We start from the raw sequence: 27,122 nt of genomic DNA, 5'->3' as shown, positions 1-27,122 counted from the left end.
TTCCACACACACCTGTCTTATAAATATCACACGCAGGGACATGCGAGCTAATGATCTGCCCCGAGCTTGCATGAATAAATATCCACGTATGCATGATGTCGTGTCATGGTTTCACCAGGATTGCCTCTGTGATGTTTCGACAGAGTTAAATGAGGACGGCTGCAGTCAGGCCCTGAGGGCGCTTCTACAAGATCTGCCTGCTGCCCACTACAGTCTTCTGAAATACCTGTGCCACTTCCTCACCGAGGTGGAGCAGCAGCACAAGGAGAATCGGATGACGGCCCTCAACCTGGCCACTGTCTTTGGGCCCAACGTTTTCCAGTGAGTCACAGTTCAATGCGGCGAATCAGAGCTTTCCAAGCTTGCGGCGTGAGCTGATACCTAACAAGACAGATCATTTGCAAATAATGTTTATTAACAGTAAGCGGTTTGTGTCTGTCTTCAGTGTCCGATAATTTTACTTTATCTGAAGAATGTTAATGTTACCCTGTGTGCCAGTTCTGTATAGAATCAGACAGAGGCCTTGCCTTATTAAAAGGCCCCAATAATAAAAGGTGTATGTATTTAAAACAAAAAATAAATAGTCTTTTTGATTAAAATATTATTCCAAATGAATCCCTTAAAACATTTCATTTTCATGGCCACTAGGGCCTGCTGTTTTGCATAAATTGGTAAATCCTGCTCCAGATTGTGACTCCCAAATTTATAGGTATGTGTAAATATGCATGTTCATGTGCATCAATTAACTCATAATTACATAACATGATATGTTGGAATCTAGCACATTTATTTTATGAAAAAATCATATTTATATAATAACAATAATAATTATAATAATACCTTGTCAGGGTGCTAGAGCTGTAAATTAAGCTGTGGAATGTAGATTTGTTTTTGCTCCTGTTTTGTGGTATGCAGTGTCTCCTGAAACTGTGTTTCTCACAGACGGACGGCACTTATTAATAAATCAGTTTGTCAGTGCAAGGTAATCCCTGCCAGTGACCTACTTTAGACCAGAGGAGCAAGAAATAGGAACAACCTTTGAAGGATTTCTTCCTTCACGCATGCATCGTTGTATCTACTGATGTCCTTAGGTTGCAGTGTGTGTGTGTGTGTGTGTGAGTACTTGGTGACCCTGTACATTATCAGTGAAAGTACAGTATGGGTTAAATATGCGTGGCAACTGGATTCCTGTTTATTTTATTTGTTGCATTAAATCTCTGCATGGTGCAGGAATTTGAATGTCACCCCTCACATGCACTCTTCACCTTCTTACCATCTGAAGCATTTGGGCCTTCACTGCCGGACTGTCCAACAACCTCATCCCAGAGTAAATCAGACACTTAAGCACTCAGGGACTTTCCTCTTTGGACTGACACACACAGCCTATTTTATATTTAGAAAATATGATATATTACTGCACTGTTCCATTTTGCACAGCAGTATTTGGACTATTTTTACTTTGCACCATTTCACTAGTTTAGTGCAGTCTGTCGTCTTGTTGTCTACATGTTATTGTGCGTTAATGTTTTTCTTGCACTTCCCTTGAAGTAGCAGGATTTGTCGATGTCACACATGTGTTCTTTATTCCAGAAGGTAACTGTTTTTAAATGTTACATGTAGCACCAGGTTCAGGAGATGAAGCCGAAATGACAACGAAGCTCAACTTGAACTATGACACCACGTATGCCAACTTGTATTTCTGCGTCCTCAGTGTTTCTGCTGGACTTGATGGCATTCAGGAGCAGAATATTTGCAACAAAATAATGACCAAACTGATTCAGAACTACAGCAACATTTTTGAGACTGATACGGAACCAGGGAACCAGGATGAGAAGATGGTGGAGACCAATATAATTACAGTTAAAGTAAGTGCACTCGATGTTTTTTTCAGAGAATTGGAAAGATCCAGTCCATCAGTAGCCGACACATAACTAATTCTTTCAAAATAGGCCGGAGAAACTGTGCTCTATAAAGCAGACCTTGGTCTTTATCCATATCTGTGTTTGGGAAGGTTTTTTTTTCTTTTGGTTACAGTGATTTTGAACCAATTGTTTGGTTTTCACTATTTCAGTCTATTTAATACTACAGAGTCAGTCAGATTGGCCTTAAAAAGTATCCATTAATAATAACCAATTTTTCATGACTAGAGTTGAGGAATGATTGACTCTTGAGTTCTGTGTGTACCCCCCTTTTAATATGAAGCATGCAGTACTTTTAATGATTGACTCTTGAGTGCAAATCTAGTTCTAGACACTAGTTCTGTGTGCACTACTTGAGGTTCAGCCAGTATGGTTCTGTGTTTACTTGCTCTTTCCAGGAAGCCCAGGTGAACAGGCCAGAGAGGGAGAAGTCACCCTACTCTCCCACGCCAAATGCCCGAACTCCAGTTCCTAGAAAGAAAAAGGTATGCGTTAGTAGGGGTGATGGCTACACGTTGTGGAACAGTTTGTGGTTCCCTGGTTAGAATGTGGGTAGGTTATGAGCCAGAGTGAACTGTGAGACACTTTTACGGTTCTTGGTATAATAGTGCAGGAACTGTTTACATTGTTCAGGCCCAATACATTAGTTTTGGTTTAAATGCACTTCACCACATCCTCCTGTGATTTGATTGGTTCTCAGGCACCACACAGTAATCAAACTCAGAATGCCGATGAATCGAAAGAGACGTCATCTGAAAACCGCACTGTCCTGTCAAGAAAGAAAAAGGTAAGACTACACTCACAGACAGATACTGTGGTCCCATTCATTTTTACATCTCTGATCACGATCCTTTTTCACATCAATCTAAATTTAATCTCAGAAGGTCTGGTATTAAATCACATTATAAATATGTTGGTGAAAGCATCCTCCCCACTGCTACCACTACAGCGAAGAAATAATTAGGGAATAAATACCATGGATTGTGGCGTGGTTGGGTTTGCTCAGTCTTTTATTACCTTAGTCAGGAAGACTAAGGGCTCCGCTCTCATAAGGACTGAGTTTGTCTGCCAGCTCAGTCTCACATGACTTATATTTTGATAATTTGAAGAGGGGAAAAACTGCAGGACCTCTTGAACTCCTGGAGGATGGAACCCAAAGATGGCGGGTTGAATACTGGTTTATGCAAGGTTTCTGTGTGTGCTTTGAAATTGGAATCCTCTGAACACCTACTGTTTGCTCACATCAGTGGTGCTCAACAAATACAGGCCAAGTGAGCCAAGACAAAGCTATATGCCGGTTAGCAGATTGAGAAATGCTGACGGAAACAGCAATGACAAAAGCTGGTGAAAACGAAGACAAGGACCTGCTGGTAATGATACTGTCAGTGACTGATTCATAAAACCAGGGATCTCTACTTTTCTAGCCACTGTATGCAGTCACTCTTAAGCCATTTTCAAAATGGCAACAGAATTACGTGAATGCAAATTAATTATTATACTTCTAGAATTATTATACTTCTAGTTACTGCCATTTGAAAATTAACGTATTACCAACACATATCACGCATTTTCACCATTTAACCATTTTAATATTTCCTTTTTCAACATGAAGTATGCAGTATAGAGTTATTTATGTATGCATTATTTCCGTTTGGAAGGTTAACATCTAGACATATGCTTGTCATGTGGTGTATCCTACTCGGGTGAGTGAGTTGATAACAGCAGAGTCAATAAAAACATGGACTTTGAGCAGAGCAGCAATTTTCACATCTAAATTTGCCTTTATCAGGTATCAACAAGGCCATTTTCGTGACTGGTACAAGTAAAGTCATTCATATTAAATGAAACTCATTGTTTTATTGTGAACGTACACAGTCGGAGCGGGTTTTTTACTTGCCGTCATAAGTAAATTTACAGTGTAGGGCCTGCATGTAAACGTTGTCAGCACTTGGAATAACCTCACGTGCCACAGTTTGAAAAGTTCAGCAGGGAACCATGCAGGGGCATGAAAAAATAGATCCTTTTTTGTAACATCATCAGAACGCTTCATAGCGGTCAGGGTGGTTTCTCCCCAGGTTCCGCTGAGTATTTAGCATGTCTATAATTGGCTGTTGTGCCACTAATCAATGGCCTGACCCCAGGCTTTGGCCACAACATTATCAAATTAGTTGGTGAGACCTTTTCAAGAGAGAAGCAATGTAATGGTTTGGTAATGGTTTGGATATCGAATGCTCTGAACTGGGCCTTTGGTGAAATCGTTACATTCTCTTTTTTTTTCTCTATCTAATCACATTGAGATGCAGATAAAGAGAAATCGTAGTCAGTAAGGGAATTGATGACAGCGAATGCAGTCAGTGGTTGTGGCTCGACTGCAAGGCAGGTAATGGAGGACTTCGACTTGGCCCTCATTAGGCTCCGTTTCTTTACCTACTCTGTCGCACCTCGGCGTTTGCTTCCTATTTCAGTCAGCAAGGTAAGGCAAATGAATTCCGCTGGGGGATTCTTCCTCGTGGCCGTTTCTCAGCTCGTGGGTTTTTCTCTCACAGGTGAAGAGGGTGAAAGGGGCAACTCCCAGACTGCAGTCCATGCCCGAGCCCTCTCTGTCTGCAGGTGTGCCCCAGTCCAGGCCTTTACCCCAGGCTCTACAGACTGAACCGGCACCATGTACCCTGGACACAAGCCCCACGACTCACACTGCGCAGCACAGGAGCCCCAGTCCAAAGACCATGGAGGTCACTCCTCACAGCATTAGCCTTTCTGACAGTGGGGAATACCTGAACAGGTTTGTGAGTTTCTTGTTTTGTTTTTTTTTATTTCCAGCAGGCCATGTCAGTATAGAGTTGGTTTCTTCCCTCATGTAAATAAACCCCTCAAAAAATCAAGACACATTAATAATTACATTTCACTGGTCAGAGTCGTGTGTGAGGAAATGCTGGAAATCGATCGAGGTCCTGTAAATATTTACCCCAATCGGTGCGCCATCAGTACAAATTTGATCTAAATTACAGTCCTTTTTTTAAATGATCATTTTATGATCACTCATAAGCACGTTCAACCATGGAGCAGATAAAGCCGGAATAAATAAAATAACCGCATGGAATGTGTTCCCACCGCGTAATTAAGTTGCTCTTTACGTTTTTTTCACCAGCAACATGAAAGCTCTGCCCCAGTGGCATACAGCTGCCACCCAGCTTTTATGTCAGAGGCCCGTGCGCTATGTGCCATCGGCATCCAGCCACACTTATTATAAGTATCAGAAAGCAGAGCCGGGGCGGTTCGGGTGTCTCCGGGAATAGTGGTGCTGCAGCTGTGTGTGCTGTTGTTTTCCCAGAAACTTTAATGCCCACTTTCCTGGCTGTGTAGATTCCATAGACAGCATTTAAATCTTTGTAACTACACGCAAAGCTGGGTATTACTTGCCTGTGCTGTTAATCTATACAGTACAGGCCAGTCTGGACACACCTTCTCATTCAATGTGTTTTCTTTATTTTCATGATCATTTACATTCTTAGATTCTCACTGAAGGCATCAAAACTATGAATGAACACATGTGGAGTTATGTACTTAACAACAAAAGGTGAAATAACTGAAAACATGTTTTATATTCTAGTTTCTTCTAAATAGCCGCCCTTTCCTCTGATTTCTGCTTTGCACACTCTTGGCATTCTCTCGATGAGCTTCAAGAGGTCGTCACCTGAAATGGTTCTCCAACAGTCTTGAAGGAGTTCCCAGAGGTGTTTAGCACTTGTTGGCCCCTTTGCCTTCACTCTGCGGTCCAGCTCACCCCAAACCATCTCGATTGGGTTCAGGTCCGGTTACTATGGAGGCCAGGTCTCCACTTTTTGTTAAGTACATAACTCCACGTGTTCATTCATAGTTTTGATGCCTTCAGTGAGAATCTAAATGCTCTGAGAAATGTAAATGGTCATTAAAATAAAGAAAACACATTGAATGAGAAGGCATGTCCAAACTTTTGGCCTGTACTGTATGTGTAATATAATATATAACACAAAACAGGGATTTATATAACATTTGTACGATTAATTAAATGAATACATCTAATACGGTACAGCTCAAACCAATGGCAGGGAAATGTAACAAATGTCTGCTAACAGAATGGGACACATGGGACAGGCCAGCAGATGCCACGCACCGCGGGGAAGAGTAGCGGATTCCCAGCGCAGATCGCGGCATGTGGCGCACGATCCTAAATGTGACTGTGATCACACTGCCGATCAAGATCGATCGCCGAAGAGGGCTTCGCTCGTCGTGCTGGTTTCTGGCTCGACGAATAAGACCGAACAGCTCGCGTTCCTGGCCGGTGCAGCCCGCCACGCGTGTCTCTCACACCGACGCGCGGTGAGGTTTTGGCGACGTGGGCCAGTTTACGCGACGGCCTGTGGACTCCCGGTGTCGAACGCGCATGCGCGGCGCCTATTCCAGGGCTCCCCGATGCTTATTTATTTCATATTTTTTTTATGTTGGTTTCAAATGAAAAGCACTTGAAAATGTGTAATATTGTGAAATAGTTCTTTGCGTGAAATGCACATATTATTTGCATGTAAATGGTTTACATGCAAATGTTGAACAGTGATTAAAAGTGATTTGTCAAATTGCAGGTTATTTTTTCCCCATCCATTTATATACATAAATACATTTATAATGGAAAACAAGGACTTCATTTAGAACACTGTAAACAGAATTTAAAGAGACACCCCTGCCTCACTTGGACTTTGAATATCATCTTCAGTTCCTGGAAGACCAGAAAAAATCTCCTCAGCTCTCTGTTGTCCTGCTACTTCAGGCTTGTAGGTTGGTGCAGAGGACGCTTTGCACCTTTGGTTGGGCATGACATTCTCAGATAAATGCTGAGAACCTGTAGTTAGGGTTCAGTTTGGTATTCTGTGAAGAGTGCTGCCAGTTCCACGTATTTGCATCTGCCGTTTTCGGAGAACTCATACCTACGTACGGTCAGCTAAAAAAAAAAAAAAAAATTCAGAAAATGAAGGCCTTGACTTGAAAATACACCCTCTCGTTCCATGAATAAGGTCCTATGTTTTATCCTCGAATCTCACCTGTGTGGAAAATATTGGCCTGACAACGAGACGTCACTGCAATATCTCACATCTAGCACGCCATTGCAAGGACCTCCTCAGGACCTCCAGCAGTAGTAAAGTACCAGAGAGACAGCAGAGTATCTCAGTTTATTTTGGATACATTGCTGTCACATAAGCTGAAGTTACATTAGATTCAAGACTCAAGATTGGTTTATTGTCAGGACAACAGTATAACGTCTATTGAAATAATGTTTCACACAAGCAATTGTGAAAGAAAGAAAAATATATATGTATAAATATGCATATACATACTAAACTAAACTATACTAACTAAAACTAAAACTTAAATACTGTACAGTGTCTATATAAGAGAAAAGTAAAACTTCTGTACAACGAACAGGACAAACAGGACATAACTTAACAACATCGTGGATTTCTAACAGGACACACAAGACAAGACAAACGTGCAAAATGAGCAGAAATGTGCAAAAAGAGCAGAGATGTGCAAAATGAATTGAGATGTGCATGAATAATATTCTGTGTGTTATTCACTTCAGTTTACTGCAGATTTGTTGCAGTAGAAATCAGTTTGTAACGTCGTATGGATGTTCTTGTTTGCAGAGGAACTTGGCATCCTTAAAGCATAGCCCTTTACTGACAAGCTATGTGTAGCAGATGGTTGCTATAGGAACGATGAAACAGTAACCTCTGAGGACTTCATGGAAAGAGCATTGTGGTGTTGAACGGAACGTATGAATGGACCCTACGGCAGCCTTGAGAACGCGTTGGCTGTTTAGCGTCATGATTAATGCGCTTCTGCTGCTGTGAATGGTGGAAGCCTGATGCAGGTTCAGCACGGCTTAAAATTCCTCCTCATGATTAAAGTTTTGTGACATTTGTGTAGGGTCACATACTCGGGTTCTGGGGGCAAATGTTTTCTTTCAGACCAGCTGGCGGGCAGTGCTGTTTTAATGGATTATAATGGAGGAGGAATTTCCTAATCTAAACGTTTCACCGCCATAAAGTCATGGCTGGATGTGACTGCCGGCATGCTGGCCAGTAGCTGTAGTACTTTACTTCATACTGTCTTGGCCTATTTTGCTTCAGTCTATTAGGCATCTGTTGACATCATGATAACAACAGCAAAAAACACACTACTACTTTTATTATTAATAAAGTAATAATGATAATCATAAAACAATCATGTGAATTTACTTTTTATAGCACATTTCACAATCCCAACATTTTTCCTGAAAGAATATCAAAGTCATTAGACAGGCAAATGAACATAGGTGCAGAGATAGTATTAGGCTCCCCCGCTTCATCACCATCACCGCATGGAATGTGTTCTATTGCATTACTATCAAAATCAATTATTTCTTTCACTTCACTGGTACAGAACCGGGCAAGAACACTGAACACTGACCCACAGACCTGCAGCTGCAAATGGAATCTGGGATCTAATCTTTTCATAGGTGACGGGATCTTTTTTCAAAAATATTTTGAATGATCCGTATGCACTTTGTACATCATAACGTACAGCAAATCTTTACTTCAGTTTTAAGTAAATCATGTTTTAGAAATGTGAAAGCATGACACATTTCCTTTTCTCTCTTTTTTGTATTTAAATAATCCAAGCAAAGGAGGTGGCCAAGCACCTATGGTAAAGTCCTTGTTAAAGGGCTTTATCATGTTTTCAGTAAGGTAGTGGGTAAGAAGGATTTCCGTTTTGTAATTTATGACGGCACACATATTACTTTAATACCCCTGCTAGACTCGATAACTCCGACCTAAGTACGCGGGGGGCAGGAGCAGAGAATTTCTTGCTCTGAACTCGGAATCTCGATTGTGAAATGGAACAGTGCATGCTTGGTACAATAATTCCACTGGGGATCACAAGGAATATTACTGTTCACATGGAACTCTCACTGTTATCAAACAGAGCAACGCATTACAAAAAAAAAAAAGAAAGATCACTCACTCTCCTACACTCGCATATATTCTTTCGGGAAGCAGCATCATGTGATGCGGTGAGCGTTGGAAAGTGTGAACTTTGCTCTTATTTTCTTGGCCGCCCTGTGAATGGACCATAAATCCTTATTGCTGCATTGCTGAGTCGCGGCACCGGGCCAGTCGCTTCTTCCCAAAAATGTTACCAGCACGTACTCCTGAAACACCCGGCTGGGCCTGAATGGTCCTTGCATGCACTCACAGTTATTAACACTATTCTTTCATTTTGGCCCCGGGCACCAAATGGTTAAAGCGTTAGTGTGTATAGCAAGTTTTGTTTTATTTCCACTGCCTATGTTCTGGAGCATTTGGTGAGCGCCCGTACTGGCAGAACTGATTAAATCAGACTGAGTACACACACACTTTTTACTCTCCGCAGTTAGCTTGACTCGTTCTCTTCATTACGTTTAATTTGAGTCAGGTTCGTATTATCCAGTCCGTCCATTTGGACACAAACTGGTAAATCAATTGCTTCCTTTATGTACAACTCTGCATCTAGATAGCAGATAACCCTCCACATGCACCCCATCACCACCCGGTCACATTTCTGTGTCAGTTTATTGATGTTGGTTGGTTTAGACAGCGTCCTACACCTTTTGTGGTTATTAAAACCGTCCATTTTGATGTATCATATGGCCTCTCCTGTGAACTCGTTTGATGATGAGTTAACTTCACACGAATCTAATCATACCAGGAACTATCCCATCAGGGGGAGTTGAAGGACCTGCTGTTAATGCCCAAGACAAACATATACAACATAGATGTCAGAATCGGTACAGGAATGTAGAGGTGGTCGTGCTTAAGTGTTTCTAATGTGTTGAAAGAGCAGTGTATCTAGGTTGGAATGAGTTATATTTTTGGTCGTATTTGTGTTTTTAGACGTTAGTATCTGAATTTTACTTGGTTTCGGATCGAAAAAGGAAATCTGTGGTATAGCACATCCTATAGTGGAAACTGCTCCGTTCGGCAAGGCCACTAAAGCGATGCATTATGTCTGCCAGAATCTATTGCCTACTACTGCCTACTGCTAATCAAACATTCATTTTCTTGATTTATTTGCATGTCTTATGCTTGTTAGTTTTTGGCACAGGTCGAGAGCCCACATTTGAAAATGAAGTTATTGTCATTTTGAAACACTGTAGCACAGCACACGGTGACACAACAAAATGTGTCCACTGCTTTTAACCACCACCCTTGGTGAGCAGTGGGCAGCCATGACAGGCGCCCGCGGACCGTGTGTGGGGACGGTACTTTGCTCGGTGGCACCTTACTGGCTCAGGATTCAAACCTCCTGATTACGGGTCAGTTTCTATACCTGCTTGGTCCACCACCGCCCCTTTATAAATTTAATAGACTGTTCATTTTAGATCAGCTCGGTCCAGCGGAGCATGGCGAAAGGGGCCAAATGGGAAAAGTTTAATGTACATACTAGCAGTGTGACGTTTCTCTGCCCAGCGCTACTCCCTCTTGCTCTAATGGGCTTCCCTTTCTCTGGTATACCTAGACATCCTTTTCTCTCTCTCTCTCTCTCTCTACCCTGCAGTCTTATCAGTCAGTTCTCCCTGGTCATAAAGATATCTGGCAATCCCACTCTGACTTGTAGAATCCCACTCTGACTTGTAGAATCCCACTTTGACTTGAGTCTGTTGGAACTGGGGGCCATTTCCAGAAGAGAAGGTCTTTGATTTCCAGGTTCACCTTTCAGCACAAGGCAGTGGAGGAGCCGCCCATTGCCACCTGATGCACCGAACTGTTGTGGTATGGGTTCACTATTAAGGCCTTCAGCAGTTCTCACCTTTCACGGCAGAGACATGTCCTCAGAGTTTGTGCTCTTGTATTTTTTCATTCACTCACACTGACATGTGCCACCTCCATGCAGTGTGACCAAAGTATGCTTGCTGTCACTTTCTTGCTGTCACTATGCTTGCTGTCACTCAGGATAGAAACATGAAGCAATCTGGAGCTGAAGTTCCCCTTTCACTGTTGCGTAATTAATTATGTGTGCTTGGCAGAACTCCAGTGTGTGCTATAGTGCAGTGGGCATGACCCAGCCCTGTCGTAATAACTAGCAGTGACAAGTGCAACAAAGACGCAGAAATTGTGGCATGAGGCACCGATAGTTCTATGAACAAAAGACCCGTCGCTCTCCCTCTCTCTCTTTCATCCCTTGTTTTCATTTTGCTCTTTAAAAAACTGCATTGGATGCTGGTCACTGTTTGCATCATGATAAAGCTCAGTCATAACTGTTGATGTGTTTCTGCCACTGCAGCCTGCAAGAGGAAGACAGACCAATTTCCCCCTTCTACATGAGGTAGGCATGTATTTTTACAGATTTTTTTTAGAATTCTGACACTGATCTGTGAGGTCTTGCATGTTGTACCCTCACATGTTTTATTGTCAATTCAATAGTGACTGAGTTATCCGAGCAGAAAATTATGTCATTTTGTGGATTCATAAATATAGATCCAAAAAGGAGGCAATTATTTAGTATGTAATGTGAGTAGCAGTAAAAAAAAACTCAGTAAAATGGCTGGGAACTCAGCTCCCCCACCCATCACTGGCCCTTTGGGCACATATCCATGTGTGTAGTTACTGGTTGCATCAGCAATTTACAACCTGAGGCCTTCAGAAGCTTCTTACATTTCCACTGATATTACAAGATCCCAGAGCTCAGTCTATACAGTGGTCCTGACACCTTATATCATACATACAAACAAAATAATGGAGCTCTACGATTGACGTCATGGAGGATTGAAAGCCCTTCCCAAAGCTTGGGGACCTGGCAATTGCATATGGTATAGAAAGTTGTGTGTGTGCTCTCCAGGCGCCTGTCATGGCTGCCCACTGCTCACTCAGGGTGATGGGTTAAATGCAGAGGACAAATTTCACTGTGTGCACAGTGTGCTGTGCTGCTGTGTATCACATGTGACAATCACTTCACTTTGTATCTGTATTGATGGGGTGGTAGTAGCCTAGTGGGTAACACACTCGCCTATGAACCAGAAGACCCAGGTTCAAATCCCACTTACTACCATTGTGTCCCTGAGCAAGACACGTAACCCTAAATTGCTCCAGAGGGGACTGTCCCTGTAACTGCTGATTGTAAGTCGCTCTGGATAAGGGCGTCTGATAAATGCCATAAATGTAAATGTAAATAAATGTAAATGTATGTGTGTGTGAGTGTATAAATATGTGTATATATGTACGTAAATTAATTAATTACAAGTCATAGACATTTCCCCTTTGTCCTTTCTATAATTCTGGCCAGCTGAGGCGTGGCACCTACCGCTCACATCCACACATAGCACCATAGAGAGCAACAGGGCAGACTAATCTACTATACAGGCAGGGGCACATGGGCCTCAGACTAGCCCACGCCTTAATCATTTTCATATGAGTGTGAACAAAAAAAGACCAGTCTAATCCGGCTTAATAGCCGACTGTGGCGTAACACTGGATTGCTCGAAAACTTTAATTGGAACTCTTACATGATATGTTTTCTTTACCCGCCATAGCACAGTTTGAGCTGGCGACCAGCTGATCGCACTCCTATGGTTTTTGTTGACCTTTGTTTCCCCTTCACACCATAGGCAGCGAAGAATGAGTGAGTACGTGGCTGCATGTACATGGCTGCATATGGCGGCTGACATAACGTGTGCATTTGAGTGCATCATCTTGTGGGTGGGAGAGGGTCACTACACTACAAATGCTTGTATCTGTGTTCATTAGCACGTTAGTCAATCAGTGTATTTTCTTAAAAGCTAAATTTAACAGAGCCACCCAAATTTTGTTAAAGGTCCCCTATTATGAAAATGTAACTTTGTGAGATTATTAACATTACTACAGAGCCTGTCTAGCTCCTTCAGTGGCTAGACATGGAGATATGTATAAAGAGTGCTTTGGCTATCCTGCTTCGCTGTTCAGAGATCTGCAGCCCAGACGGTCGGATCTGGAATTTGTCCCCTTATATCGTCAAAAGGGAAAAGGTTGCCTCCCCCTTTTTCATGCTTTGTCCACCCAGAGAATTTCCTTACCCTCCCCTAAAAAATGAACTCTACCGACCATCATGGCTGCCAAACATGTGAAGCATTGCAGTTGCTCTGTGATTGGATGTAAAAAAAAGTTTGTGAATGGTGTTGATGTCACTTCCGTGAATGCCCGCTCACTTCTATAGGCCGCTCTCTTCGTCCCTCCTCCTTCCTTCTCATTATCAATTAAAGCTACACACACAGAAACAGACCTTCCTGGCAAAATCTCATTGTGAGAGTGGCTGTAATTCTGCACCAAGGCTAAAGTTAGGATAAAAAGCCAAAAAATATTAATTGTCAGGGGACCTTTATGAGCAGTTAACATCAATGTGAAGGTAACACATAACATAATGTGTAACATATAACAATGTGAAGCTGGTATGATATTTGAATTTTACACAGATTTAAGACGGTGTTACCTTTTGGGACTTTGACACGTTTTTTTAATCAGTTTCTTTTAAAATTTGTAAAATATTATGACACAGGTACCAAGCACTGGCTGGTTATCCCTCATTTCCTGTTGCCGGGATCTGTGAACTGTACCTTGTTATTTTAGCACCCAGAGCAGTCCTACATTTTGTGGAAATTGACGATGTCCATGGATACTGAAGCTCACTGTTTTCCTCTGACGGTGTAGCAGTCTGTTAAGTATAGTAATTGAGTTTCCCCATCACTGGCTATGTGCAGTTTCCCACATAGCCTCCCTTGTCTCTGAAGTTAGTCACCACAGGGGACTTAGGGATGATCTCTGAAAATATGAATGTGTGTACTGTGCCTGAAGACCACACATGTCCTGCAGTTTGAAGGGAATTGAAACAGAATTGTTAAGAATTGTAAAATATGAACAGTTGGTTTTATTTTTGGTTGTTATTTTTGTGAAATATTCTCTCTAGATTCCTGGTAAAGATCACCAGAAGTCCTGTGCTCTGACTGGGATGTGTGTGTTTCTCTGACTGCATTGTGATGGAAGTTAGTGTTGCAGTCTTTGGGCACATGAGTCAGCTTCCTTGTAACGTCATCCAACTAGATCTGGACGTGCATGGACCAGCTGGTCCATAATGGATGTGGGCTCACTGGGTGACAGAAGAAGTAGGAGATGCCATTTCTGCTTAAGGTTTCTTTAGCACAAACAGTTCTGTCCTTCTGGGAACAGTCTAAATATGGAAAAGACACAACAGAAGATAAATTCAGTTGTTGAATCCAAAACAGCTGTGTGCTAAATTCATTGACCTGTACCATTGAACACATAACATTTAATTACATATATAATTTGAACCATTAAAAATGTCATGGGTACATAAAACAGTACTACCATGTTAACAAAGTATCATTTAGAAACGATCATGTCTATTAATTGTTTACACAATTATTTACACAAAATAAATGTGTTTGTGGACAGATTGAGCTAATTTTGTGGTATATTCGATAATATTACATTCAACGTATAAGTAATCTCAAGTTTGAAAGTATTAAACGATTTTGGGTGTAAAATGACTCATGCAATCAGTCTTTAGGCCCAGAAGAATTAATTGAAAATAGTTCATTAAATGGAGAACTAGGTAAGAACTTCTCAGTAAGAACGATGTATATGAGTTGTAATACATAGGATAAAACACTGGTATGCCTTTGGTTGTTTCTCTGGCTTGATTGAATTTTTAAGGTTTAAATTATTTCATCAACCACAAAGCCCAGTGGAACAAAGGAAACATTAACACACTAATGTCTTGTTTTAGGTCATGTGTCTCTCTCAGTTTGAACTGAGTGGAATTTCTTATTAGATTAACCTAAATGTGTTACAGGGTCAGATGAATCAAAGCATCTTCAGTCAGATACAATCATTGCCTAATGAATGAATCCTTTTTTCCACTTCACTGCAGCGGTTTGAACTGAAAAAGCATTTCCATCTTAGTGCAGTCAGACCTAGTGTCAGGTTGTTCAGATGCTTCCAGGGAGTGTTAATGATTCTCATCCCCTCACCCCCATGTAATCCGGTAATCAGAACCGTTAGTATTCCGATCACTGCTTGCCATATTATTACTCACTGAACTATTTTAAGCAAACGATCTTAGCAAAATGCAGGCCCTGCACATTTTAAAACATGCTTCATCAACTGGTAACAGTTTCTAAAGGACCATATGTCAGCCTTTAAAGTTATAAAGTTATAAAGTTATAATCAAAAATACACCTTTCTTTTGGAAGTATCTTTGGATATCTTTACCAATCTTTATATATGGCCCTTTGCCCCTTTTAATCTATTTGTTAGCTGTTGCCTCATCAAACATCTGCTGTCACTGTCAACAGTGGTGTTTATGGAGGAACAGCCACAGGGTCACCTTGTCCAATCAAGTCTTGCTAAAAAAGCGAACGCTGTCAATTACCCTCGCCATCAATTTACGCAGTTCCACTCAGTGATGAACCGGTGACAAGGGAGCTATTAACTGTAGAAGGCAAAATAAAACATCCAGCTGACTGTGTTGGCTCTGTAAACCACACTCTGTGGGTTTTGGGGTGTCTGGTCGATCCGCTCTGACCTCACAGACACTCCCGGAACCCACGCCCAAGTTAAAGCGTCCAGCTTCAGCCGAGAGGGATGTGAATTTGTGTTCAGCTCAGTACGCAGCCAGTGTCAGACTGGGATTTTAAGTGAACAGTAACCATTTTCATTTTAATGTTTTAATGTCTTTCGCTTCCTTTCTCTTTAGCTCTCAGATTTTCCCAGGCCAGTGCAGACCTGACTTAACACAGTAAGTTCTTGTTCTGTTTCAAATGATTGTGTTCACAAAAGGCATTTTATTTGACCCTTCATCTTTTGGCAGTTTTGTGGAGAAGACAATCCACTTTGCTGTGGAACAGCATCTGTTTGACGGGCCACACTCATCCCCAGCAGCCACGGCTCGCCAGCGCCGACGTCACCAACGGGAGCAGGAGGAGGCCCTGAGGCTCAGGCACGGAGATAGGTGAGATTCGTCCTTCCTTCACCTGCTCCGTTCATACGGATGAAGCTAGGACACACGGAAGACATGTTTTCTAGTAATAAAACCCAGCCTCCTTTGCCAGTTAGCCTCGTCTCTATCTCAAGTTTCACCTCTATCTGTTCATGAAAGGCAGTACCTGTGCTGCCAGACCGAGCTAATCCCTGTTGATAGAGACTCCGTGGAGCCCAGAGGAGAAAACAATGGATTAGAGGAAGCATTTTGAGTTTCAGTAAAACACATGGGTCCAAACAGAATTAGGAGAGCTGCATGAGCACACTGCTGTTGTTGTTTTGGTCTTTCGAGGAGTATAAGTAGTTGGCATTCTGGGATGAGGAACTCACTGCTATTGCAGCTCCACTGTTCGAAGACCTGAAGAAAGGATACAGACAAAAATAACCCACCTATTACAACCTCTCTTCCTCACCGTCTTTGTCTGGTGCCGTTAAAAAAAACAGGTCTCTGTCTCTGTCCCCTAGGGAATGCATCAACAAGGAGAACAATCCCTCGCCGGGAGTTGTCAGTAGTGTTTGTGCCATGGAGGACGGTCTGGGGAACACACACAAGTGCAAACGATTGCACAATAGCTCTCCGACTGCAGAGGGATCCCGGCACAGGAAGGCCAAACATGATTTTACACTGGCCGAACTCAAGGACAACCAGGAATCGCTTAAGGTGAGCAGATCAGTCTTTTCCTGCAGCCATAAACAATACAGCTAAATCCTTTATTATATGGTTTCCTTGAACGCTTTGGACCACTGAGCTTACTGAAGGAGGTCATGCTAGAGCATGAGACCAGAGATCATTCTAAAATGGTTTCTGTAGCACAGACTTTATTAGAATATCACTGCTTTGCTGCTAGAAAACTATAGAATATCACTATTAGCAGTGATTCACAAATCCTGATCATGTAACAGAAACCAATGGAAACATTTAAGACATCAAGAAGATGATCACAATGGCCTCTTTCTAGGCCTGACCACCTAATGGTATTTTCTCACGTAACCATGAGAAATATGATGAACCATGATAGGAGATGATTCTAACCTATCAGGAGATGATTCTAATCATAAGATAAACTCAGGATGTATAAACTGGCCACCAGCATAGGAATTTGACCTTTGGGACTAAGGGGTTAAGCCTGGTGTGTTTTGATAGTTTTGAATGGTGACATATACACATTGGCACTGTAAAAGTGTCACCCAAGACTGAGTGCCACATAGTTACTGCTCCTAGGTTTCATGGAAAGTCATTTACATGGGTTTTCTGTGCCTCACTTTCATAAAAGATAAGAGGCACCCAACATTCTGACACACAAAGGCAAAAATGATTAATGTTTATTGAATGATATAATGAGCCCTTAATCCCCCTACATTTGGCGTTATTTTAAACATGTGCTGTACAGTAAGCTTATTCTCATCCTCAATAACAATATGTGTTATACAGTAAATTGGAGTATATCCACTAAGCAAAGCAGACTTTTGGATAAATGGCTTACAGGCCTAATTGCAATCACTCTTCCTTTCTGTTGTTTGAAGGAACGTTTCGGAGCATTAAAACGACTTGACAGAGGCTCAACTGAACGCATGGAGTCTGAAAATGTCTGGTAAGTTTTCAGTTAGATTACTGCAAATACAGCATAAGGCATTTCACAATGTACCCAAAGTCATTCACACATTCACTGATCTATAAAAATATAATTATAAATATTAATTATATTTAATAATAAAAATATATTGGACCACGGCAGAAATCAGTCATTGTTCAGTCATATTTTCATTTTATTGAGAATATGTGGCCTTCTTCCCATGCAAAGGCATTGGACACATTATAAAAATGTAAAAAATCTATTTCAGGTCTGCTCTTCAAAAACAGACTGGTGCCAGTTTAGAGCCGGTAAGACTTTCTTGTTCTTTCATGTTTGACTTGATTTCGAAGGAGGATTCGGTTAATTCACAAGTCGTACAACTGCTACTAGTTCTTTCTGATTCTGTCTTCAGTACATGTAACAAGTCATGTGGTCAGCACGTGTAGTCTAGCATCCTGACTAGCCGGAATTATAAAGGCTAGTGGGGCAGTGGTGGCCTAGCGGTTAAGGAAGAGGCCCTGTAATCAGAAGGTTGCTGGTTCGAATCTCGATCCGCCAAGGTGCCACTGAGGTGCCACCGAGCAAAGCACCGTCCCCACACACTGCTCCCCGGGCGCCTGTCATGGCTGCCCACTACTCACTCAGGGTGATGGGTTAAACGCAGAGGACAAATTTCACTGTGTGCACCGTGTGCTGTGCTGCTGTGACAATCACTTCACTCCACTCCACTTCACTCCACTAATGGCTCTGACGTTTAGAACCTGGGAAGGTTTAAACTTGACGTTCTTTCAGAACCACATTGTGATACTGAGGTGTGTAGTCTGCTGATGCCAAGCTAAGCTTCATGCACAACCGGATGTAACATGATCATTACTCATTGTTGAGGTCACCACCACAGAGTTAGACGTTACACAATAGATGTTGTTCATGAGCCGCACTGTACGTGAGAAAGGGTAACCCACACTATACTTTGCGTAATCCGGTAACAGGCAGTCTGAAATAGTGTCAGCGCTATGTTCACCTTTGACACAGATTCAACATTGTCATGGGGGTCGCACCAAAACAAAACTACATCTGAAACACATCCAACTGGCCTATTGTATTCAGCGTGAACATCCTGGTGCCTCTGAACCACAATGGTGGACGCACGCCAAGCTAGTGTCACCATCTGCTTTACAGCGGTCCAGTGCAGGGATCCAGTGCAGCTCAAGAAAGATCTCCACTACATGGGCTGCAGATGGTTCAAGATGAGGATGTTCCTTGTCCCTTCCTCTGCCTGGATAGATTAGAACATCTGACACCTTTCACTTGCCATTTTTTGTAGGCATCTAATGGCACTGCTCAATGTGTGGGATATTTTAGGCGGCAAGTGAACAGTTGGAAGGATTTGAGCAACTTAGACTTAGTATAAATTATGCTTGATTAGGTCATAGCTTCCCCAAAGCCTCTGAAAGGTGGCCCAGCACCCAAAGCTCAATGGTGCATGTGGTAAATGAAGAACGGGACTATGGGCAGACTGCAATCCGGGGGACGCAATGCGATGCTTCCTACATTTACATTTGCAGCCTTTATCAGACGCCCTTATCCTGAGCAACTTACAATCAGTAGTTACAGGGACAGTCCCCCCCTGGAGACACTCAGGGTTAAGTGTCTTGCTCAGTCAATGCTCAGGAACACAATGGTAGTAAGTGGGATTTGAACCTGGGTCTTCTGGTTCATAGGCGAGCGTGTTACCCACTAGGATTCTACCACCCTACCCTGATTCATACTAACTGTGTAATTATTATTGCTGAACAGTGTTTTTAATAATGTGGCATATGTTGCATAATACATGCCATGTGTGTGCCGCAGTAACGCTATCACGCCTGGGCAGCTAGAACACCCTGTGCCATGAATAGTATAAATTCAGCCTTCACAACGTAGGCAGACTTACCGAACTCAGCAGCCCGACAAACAATCACGCCATCATCCCCTTCTGCAAGCTCAGAAACCGGGAGTAGGACCTCATCACTTACAGTTAATGGCTGCTCAGCCTGAGCTTCATAATCTTGATTCGAACGTAGCCACAATAATCTGTAATCATGTGTTTAGATGTTGTGGTTGTGCTGCCGTGCTGACATTTTGGAAAGTTATGTCTTACTTATGTATTACTGCTTTGTAAAACACGGAATGTTTGATTCTCACCGTTGTAGCAACTGTTGCCCCTTAATATGAACTGATTATAATGTGGGGTTTAAAAAAAATATATATATATATATATATATATATATATATATATATATATATATATGTGTGTGTGTGTGTGTGTGTGTGTGTGTGTGTGTGTGTGTGTGTGTGTGTGTATATATATATATATTTATTTATTTTTTAAAACCCCACATTATAATCAGTTCATATTAAGGGGCAACAGTTGCTACAACGGTGAGAATCAAACATTCCGTGTTTTACAAAGCAGTAATAATATAAGTATAAGGCACTCTGTGTGTGTACAAAACCTCAATGAAGCTTTAATGGACCAGGCCACCTACTGAGAAGCTGCTGCACACATAGCAAGCATGAAACGATGGGACTGGAGCATCAGTGGAGGGGCTGCCAGCCAGGGGTGATCTCGGTCAAACCGCCGCTTTATTAATAACTGCATGGGGGAGCGGCAGCCGCATCCCGGATTGCAGGCAGATGGTATATTCATTTTGAAACCGCAGCCCCGTACATCTCATCTCGGTGCAGCCGTAACGCGCTGCGTTCGTGTGAATTGTTCATCATTGTTTAGGTGTAAAGGACACCTTGATTGCATCACGGACGTTTGAAGCACGTAGTGAAATGATGTAAGTGGACACTGTTTGTTTGTGTATTAGTGTGTGATCTGCTCTGTGGTGTGTGTGTCACATGAGCCACATCTTAAGCACTTAAGTGTCAAAGGGCTTGTGTTCTCTGTAAACGAGTGAATGACGCATTCATCACAGAAACTGGTTGGATATGCGGGTCTGTGTGGTTAGACAAATTATTCTGGTTTTATAGGTTTTGATATTGTGGGCCTGAGAGAAATTGGTTTTATTCTTGGTGGATTTTTGAACGTCCGGCACACAGGATGTTTGTCCAATTGAAAACAAACGGTGGTGGTGTGCGGTCCCCGAAACAGACGAGTGGGCCGAGATGAGCCGTCTTTCCAGCAGATGTGATTCCGTCCGATGGCTGTTCACGTGCCCCTCCGCCGGTGGCATGCCCAGGTTTTGACCAGAGCTTTGACAGGAAAGCACAGTGCATGAAAAAAGACCATCTGAACGATTCGTTTCAGTAATTTCCTAGTTGAAAGAACTGACGATGGGTCGGACGGGATTAGATTAATGCATACGGGCCGTGTCATGGATACCCAGGGTATCCTGGAGCAACCTGTGGCGCAGCTTGAACGAAACGGACAGGAGCAGGAGTCACCGTGCAGACATCACATTTAGGTGCCATTGAAACTGTGGGATTCAGCAGCGGCCCTTCCCCCGATCCCTGCAGTTAAGGCTCTGATCTGATCAGTGCCAAAAATAGCCCCCGCCCAACGCCCTACAGCAGCGGAACTGTGAGCCAGCAGAGGCGCGGCTTAGTGCTGGGCGGGATACGTGACCGTGCCCAGCCCGCATGAGCACCAAGGGAGGGTGGAGGCCAGGAGCGACTGCGTGCTCTGCGTGCCTCGCTGTCCTTTCTGGCTCCCCCGCCCCCCTTCCTTCCTTTCTCTTCTCCCTCCTCCCTCTCTCACTCACTCACTACTCCGACAAACAACATGCAGTCAACTGGTGAATGTGGGCAGGGCTAGAAAGAGGGGGAAAATGCACACACACACACACACACACACACACACACACTGCGTCCAGTCGCATTGACCAATCAGCCAGCGGGGGTTTGCCTCCCCCCACCCCAGGGCCCGCCTCCTCTGCCTGACAGGCTGAAGGACCGAGCACGGCGGAACTTAAGGAGCGAGGTGCCCCCACTCTCTTCTAATTCCCGTTTGTCGCCCCACCACTCATTTCCCAGTCGGCTGCGATGAAGATCCAGGAGGCTGTTGGCTCGGACCCCGCGGACGGCTGCGAGGATGTACCCCGCCTGGACCTGTCCGCCCTGACAGAGGACAACTGGGGTGGTGAGTCCCCTCTCTCCCTCTCTCTCCTAGCACATGGGTGGCAGCTGCAGGTCCGCTGCACCCAGGCTGTTGTTTTCGTTCCACATGCTGAGAGAACAGAAGGCCTTTCATTTCATTTCATTTTTTTTTTTTTTTTTGGAACTGGACCAGCAAAGCGAGCCCGTTTCATATCTTGCGTTGTTTGGAAGTTTCCTGTATTCTTTTCGTTTTTTTATGCCATTTCGGACTCTCCCACCCCTGCCTGGTTTAAAGCGTGAGGCAGGTTTGTTGTGATGTGCTGAGCGGGTTTTTTGGGTGTAATGATTAGTAATGAATGGTCAATCATTACAGCGGGCAGCGAGGAGAGGTACTTTTCGTTCCAGCACTGAGGATCGAGGCGTTGCGCTGACAGATGTGACTCGTGAAGGAGTGTTTGCGTGTAATGCAGCGCTTGTAGACCTTGATGAAACACAATGTTTAAAATGATGGCTGTACGAGATTTTTATTTTTTTTATCAGGAAGAGAACCAAAAAAAAAAAAAACTCCCTCGTCCAGTTTTTTCCCCTGTAAGCCTTTAAGCTGTGCAGCAGTTGTGAGCAGTGTGCATCTGCTGGGTTGTGCGTGTGTGTGTGTGTGTGTGTTTAGGGGGAGTAAAGAGCAGTGGCTGGTTGCATATTTCGTTTTTTTGGGGTGGGATGGGGTATAATTGAGCTGTGCAGCAGGGGGTGGAGGTGGCGAGGGTTAAGAAAGCTTTTGGGCGTGCGCTGCCGAAACAAAGTCACTTTGTCGCTGACCTTGCATCGACAAACACAGCCGTAAACAGTCAGGAGCCAGAGATCCTCACTCTAAGGCTTGTTTTTCTTGCGAAATCTTTCGAACGCTTTGCAAGCTGCAAACCTGCAGAAACTCGCACGCCTCTCCCTCCTGACCTTAGTAACTCCGTTCGTGTCAAAAGAACAGCATTTATTATTATGTTTTTAACAACCCTGCCTAAATCAACACTGTGCCAACCCGGGGCTCAGAGCCTGGCACCCACAGCACCACACACACACATTCGTAGCAGCTGTGCCACTCCATCAGAGCCCGATAGGAGATCTTTGCATCTCTGACCAGCCCGTCTCTGGACGCTCAGGAGTTTAAAGGGTGGTTGTGGTATTTGGCGATTTTGGGCGACCCTCGCTGCAGATGGACTCCTCCAATGTTGATTTATGTGACAGAATGAAAAAAAAAAAAAACAACCGTGACAATCTGAACTGGAGGCAGCGTGCCTGGGGTTGTTAGTATTGACCAGTTCGAATCCCGAGGTGCCACTGAGCGAAGCACCGTCCCCACACACTGCTCCCCGGGCACCTGTCATGGCTGCCCACTGCTCACCAGGGGTGATGGTTAAAAGCAGAGGACACATTTCGTTGTGTCACCGTGTGCTGTGCTGCAGTGTTTCACAATGACAAGCACTTCACTTTCACTATTGGGACCAGTTTTTGCATTGTGACACCGTGTCCCTGACGTGAGCAGGAGGGTGGCAGGAGAGTAGCAACAACGGTGCTAAATAAGGAAGAGGAAAAAAAATAAAAACTACTGGACGCAGCAAAATGTTGAAATGGTAGAACAGACTGGGGGAGGGGAGACCTTTGTCCCACTGCCGGTTGGGCCAAAACCGTTTATTGTGACGCCCAATGGTCCCACGTGCCAGAACACAAACATTCATCACACGCTTGTCGGTGGCGATATCAGATCCATGTTTGACGCCTCCACACCTCCTTTTGCTTTCCGTGTTCCCACATTTTGTTTTTCCTGTTTTCTTCCCTTTCTCCTTTCTGTTCTCAATCTTTGGTAGACTCGCTCTTCTGCAGGACTGCTTTCCTTGATTTCCAAAGCTTTTTCCTGCAATGCTGCAAGGGTAAGTGGCATTTCAACCGGCTGCTCTCGCTACCCCAGACAAGCCGAGCGGGCTCAGATGCCCCCTGACATTTAACACTGCATGGCAGCACCATAAAACTTGCCGGCCCGACACATTCTAGACCCTGTGCCACACGTGGCAACCTTTGCAACGGACACAATGATGAACTCTTCATTAAGAACACAACAGGTCAGCCGTGGCCGCTTTGTTTACTGAGCTCCTTGGTTTAAAGGGCATCTTTCCCCGCAACGTCCGGACGCACCGCAGAGTCGAATGAAGTGGCAGAGGGATTCGGAGTTTGGCCACAAAAGATCTCGCGATCTTGGCCGTATGTGTGATGCGTTGTGCTAACCGGCATGGGCTGCTGCTCTGGCTGCATCTGAAACGCGGCGCAGTGCCGCCGTGGACCTCGCCGTGAACGTGCCTGCGCACGCGTTCCTCCCCTTTATTTCTACGTTAACGCCGTGTGCCGCCACCGCCGTTTGGCTCGGCGTCTGACCGGACCGAGATAAGACCCTGTTTGTCCGTACGTTTGTGCCAAGTTCCACTGATGACTTGCAGCGCCTGCATGTGTCTGTTGGACTCGGCCGCTCCCCGGGTTTCATTGCTTTTAATAACCTCTTTCTGCGTCGGCGCAGCTCGGTATAAATACACAGGCCGCAGAACCAGATTTTCCACGAATTTCATTGTCTTTTTTTTTTTTTGCTGAGAAACGTACATGACCTACATGCGAATGCGCTTCAGCGAGGACATTTGTCTCTGCAGACCCGGTGCCGGCCTACTCGTCCTGGCAGAGAGAGAGCATGGACAGGGAGGAGGCTCGTCTCTCGCCCCACGCCGGCGGGTGCCTCATACGCCAGCTGCTGGAGGAAGGCAGCGACCCGATGGTTTCACCGCGGTTCTACGCCTATGGGCACAGCCAGCAGTACCTGGATGACACCGAGGTCCCGCCCTCACCACCTAATGCACACTTTGTCAGGTGAGGAATAAGGGTTTCTCGGAATGTGCAACCACGCAATTTTTTCACGTTTATAAGTTCACGTGCACAGTCTGCAATAGATTTTTGATATCTAACAAATCAAAAGAAACTAAATTCATCAATGTATTTACTTAATCCATTCAATGTCATTCGGAACATTTACGCAATGTTTCCATTTGTGTTGAATTTTCCAGCCGCCGCCGCAGCTCGTCTCTTGGCTCATGTGATGAAGACCGTGAGGAGCTCACATCGGCACAGCTGTCAAAGAAGATCCACAGTCTGAAAAGGAAGATCCGCAAGTTCGAGGAGAAGTTTGAGGATGAGCGCAAATACCGGGTCAGTGGGGGGAGAAAGAAAAAACTTGCAGAACCCAAAATGGAGGCCACAGATGCAAACGGCTTTCAAAATGTCTGCCCTGATTTCTAACTAATGTGATGTTTGTTGCTCACAGCCCTCTCACGGTGACAAAGCTGCAAACCCCGAGGTCCTGAGGTGGATGAATGAATTGGCCAAACTGCGCAAAGACTTGAAAGGTAAAATCCTCAGAAAGCCTAAAAAGCAAAGTAGGAAGGGGAAAAACGATTAGCATGATTATCGTGGTGTAAGGTACACTAATCCAACTCCCATGATATTTTGCTCACCGGTAAATCAACACACGCCTTTCAGGCGTCATTACCAGCACGTAATCCGCCATTCACGTAAACGTTTGAGGCACCACCAGTTGCTAAATCCATTTTTTTTTTGTGCAAGAAATAAAGAAGGAATTCTTTTGAGGTGCTCAGTGGCCTGTTTTGTTCTTCTCACCTCCTTTTCCTGTAGACCACAAGCTGCTGAAGTCAGAGGAAGACCTGACTCCTATGCCACGCCAGCGCAGCAACACCCTCCCCAAGAGTTTTGGATCTCAGCTGGAGAAGAAGCCTGTCGAGCCTAAAACACCCAAACCGCCCGTGGAGGCCACCCTGGAATCAGTGATGGCCAAGCTAGAGGAGAAACGTAAAGAAACTGGCCGACCTGAGGACATCAAGGTGAGATGCCAGGTCAAGCATTTTGAGCAGGCTGGAATTGGAATTTCCTGAATTGTAAGACTGCCAAAACACCCTATGAGTGCCATATTGACCAAAAAATGTGGGTCAATATATAGGTGCACCACAGTCATAACATGAATATTTTTTCTTTGCAGTGACCTTGGTATTCGTAAATCCGGGCTGTGGCCTTGATTACAAAATATCTTGTTTTGACACCATCTTTGCCATTGCATTTTTTGTTTAGACTGTAAGACGACACCATATTTTTCAGAATAAGATAATCAGTTTTATATTTGGGCTTAAATTGCACATAAATTTAGTCAAGCGCTCATGATCAATCAAATTATATATGAACTGCTAGATTAGAAAGGCTTAAGTGGTGTGAGGAAAAAAAATGATTATTTGCTCGTGTGACAGGACATGACTCGTGAACAGATTGGAGCTGAGAAAGTTGCGCTTCAGAAGGCTCTGCTTTACTACGAAAGCATTCACGGCAGACCGGTGAGTTTGTGCATGGCATCTGGGCGGAGTTGCTTTTGATATGCATGGGGGAGGTCCTTGTTTTGTTCCCCCAAATCTCCCATCAAGTGCATTAAACTACACTTGTGGTGCATGACCTAGATTGCCATTGAAGAGTGAGTAATGCTATAAACCAATCTCTCCGTGGGAGTGGAACTGCAAATATGTGCAGAAACACTCCAGTGCAGAGGCCTTTCTGCTGCCGACGCCCATCAGACATCCATTAAACAACATAGTTTAGATTGCATTCCCTGTGAGAGTTCCTCATCTCAGCCCAAATAGCCTGAATGACTACTGTAAACACACCTTTATTTGAGTGTTGAATGGGAGCGCCAATGAAGCTTGAAACCAGGGTTGACTGAGTGTAATTGGCTCTCGGCAGTTGTGAAGTCTATATTTCACTTTTGGTTTGCTGGGGAAGGAAAATCGACCCCATCGAGTTCTGGGGGATGTAGTGGAGTCAGTTTACTGCTCTTGGGCGGCAAACAGAAATCCCTTTAGGTTTGATGGAAGAAATCTAGGTCACCTTGTCATATTGCAGTGTATTAGGGCAGTGAGCCCAGTAGACCCATCAGGACAGCTTTGATTTAACAAGGTTTCTCTTTCTGTCCCTCCTGCTCTCTAACTCAAGGTCACTAAGACTGAGAGGCAGATCATGAAGCCCCTTTATGACCGATACAGACTTGTCAAACAGATCCTTTGCAGAGCTTCCACTATACCTGTAATTGTAAGTATATAACATTTTTCTTTCTCATTTCAAACTGCTTTCATAAGATCTTGTAATCAATCTCAATATTTCAAACCTAGACATTATTATAAAAACCGATGCTATTCATGTAGGTTCACTCAAATGTGGTGCTGACTGCAGAATTTTCAGTTTTAGCACCAGCGTCAAGGCACCGGCTTTAGACTGAGTGGTTGCATTTGCAAACGTGCTAATGTTGGCACTAGTTGCAGCTCAGATCCAGCAGCGGCGACGCACTCTGGACGTGCCACTAAGTACAGCTTTATCAGCTCAGT

The 27,122-nt window shown here is 43.9% G+C and overlaps 1 protein-coding gene across 4 annotated transcripts in view; it reads left to right on the top strand.

Moving 5' to 3' along the window:
* The window catches only part of fam13a (family with sequence similarity 13 member A), a 37,399-nt gene that overhangs the window by 6,950 nt on the left and 3,327 nt on the right, over positions 1-27,122 (top strand). For 2 of the 4 annotated variants that reach the window (XM_028976590.1, XM_028976588.1), the window contains exons 4-22: positions 144-321; positions 1,712-1,865; positions 2,318-2,404; positions 2,620-2,706; positions 4,466-4,701; positions 11,256-11,297; positions 15,717-15,758; positions 15,831-15,971; positions 16,466-16,661; positions 17,525-17,592; positions 17,843-17,882; positions 21,595-21,700; positions 23,517-23,579; positions 24,345-24,558; positions 24,753-24,894; positions 25,010-25,091; positions 25,378-25,583; positions 26,001-26,084; positions 26,734-26,829. In XM_028976590.1, coding sequence (XP_028832423.1) covers positions 144-321; positions 1,712-1,865; positions 2,318-2,404; positions 2,620-2,706; positions 4,466-4,701; positions 11,256-11,297; positions 15,717-15,758; positions 15,831-15,971; positions 16,466-16,661; positions 17,525-17,592; positions 17,843-17,882; positions 21,595-21,700; positions 23,517-23,579; positions 24,345-24,558; positions 24,753-24,894; positions 25,010-25,091; positions 25,378-25,583; positions 26,001-26,084; positions 26,734-26,829 — 2,264 coding nt within the window. The remainder of the gene's footprint in view (positions 1-143; positions 322-1,711; positions 1,866-2,317; positions 2,405-2,619; positions 2,707-4,465; positions 4,702-11,255; positions 11,298-15,716; positions 15,759-15,830; positions 15,972-16,465; positions 16,662-17,524; positions 17,593-17,842; positions 17,883-21,594; positions 21,701-23,516; positions 23,580-24,344; positions 24,559-24,752; positions 24,895-25,009; positions 25,092-25,377; positions 25,584-26,000; positions 26,085-26,733; positions 26,830-27,122) is intronic. The other 2 variants (XM_028976591.1, XM_028976589.1) reach the window with 1 other exon arrangement.

Source organism: Denticeps clupeoides, chromosome 4, assembly GCF_900700375.1.
Source record: "Denticeps clupeoides chromosome 4, fDenClu1.1, whole genome shotgun sequence".
NCBI classification, from domain to species: domain Eukaryota; kingdom Metazoa; phylum Chordata; class Actinopteri; order Clupeiformes; family Denticipitidae; genus Denticeps; species Denticeps clupeoides.
Note: the sequence above shows the minus strand (reverse complement) of the source record. Positions and strands in the feature narration are given on the sequence as shown.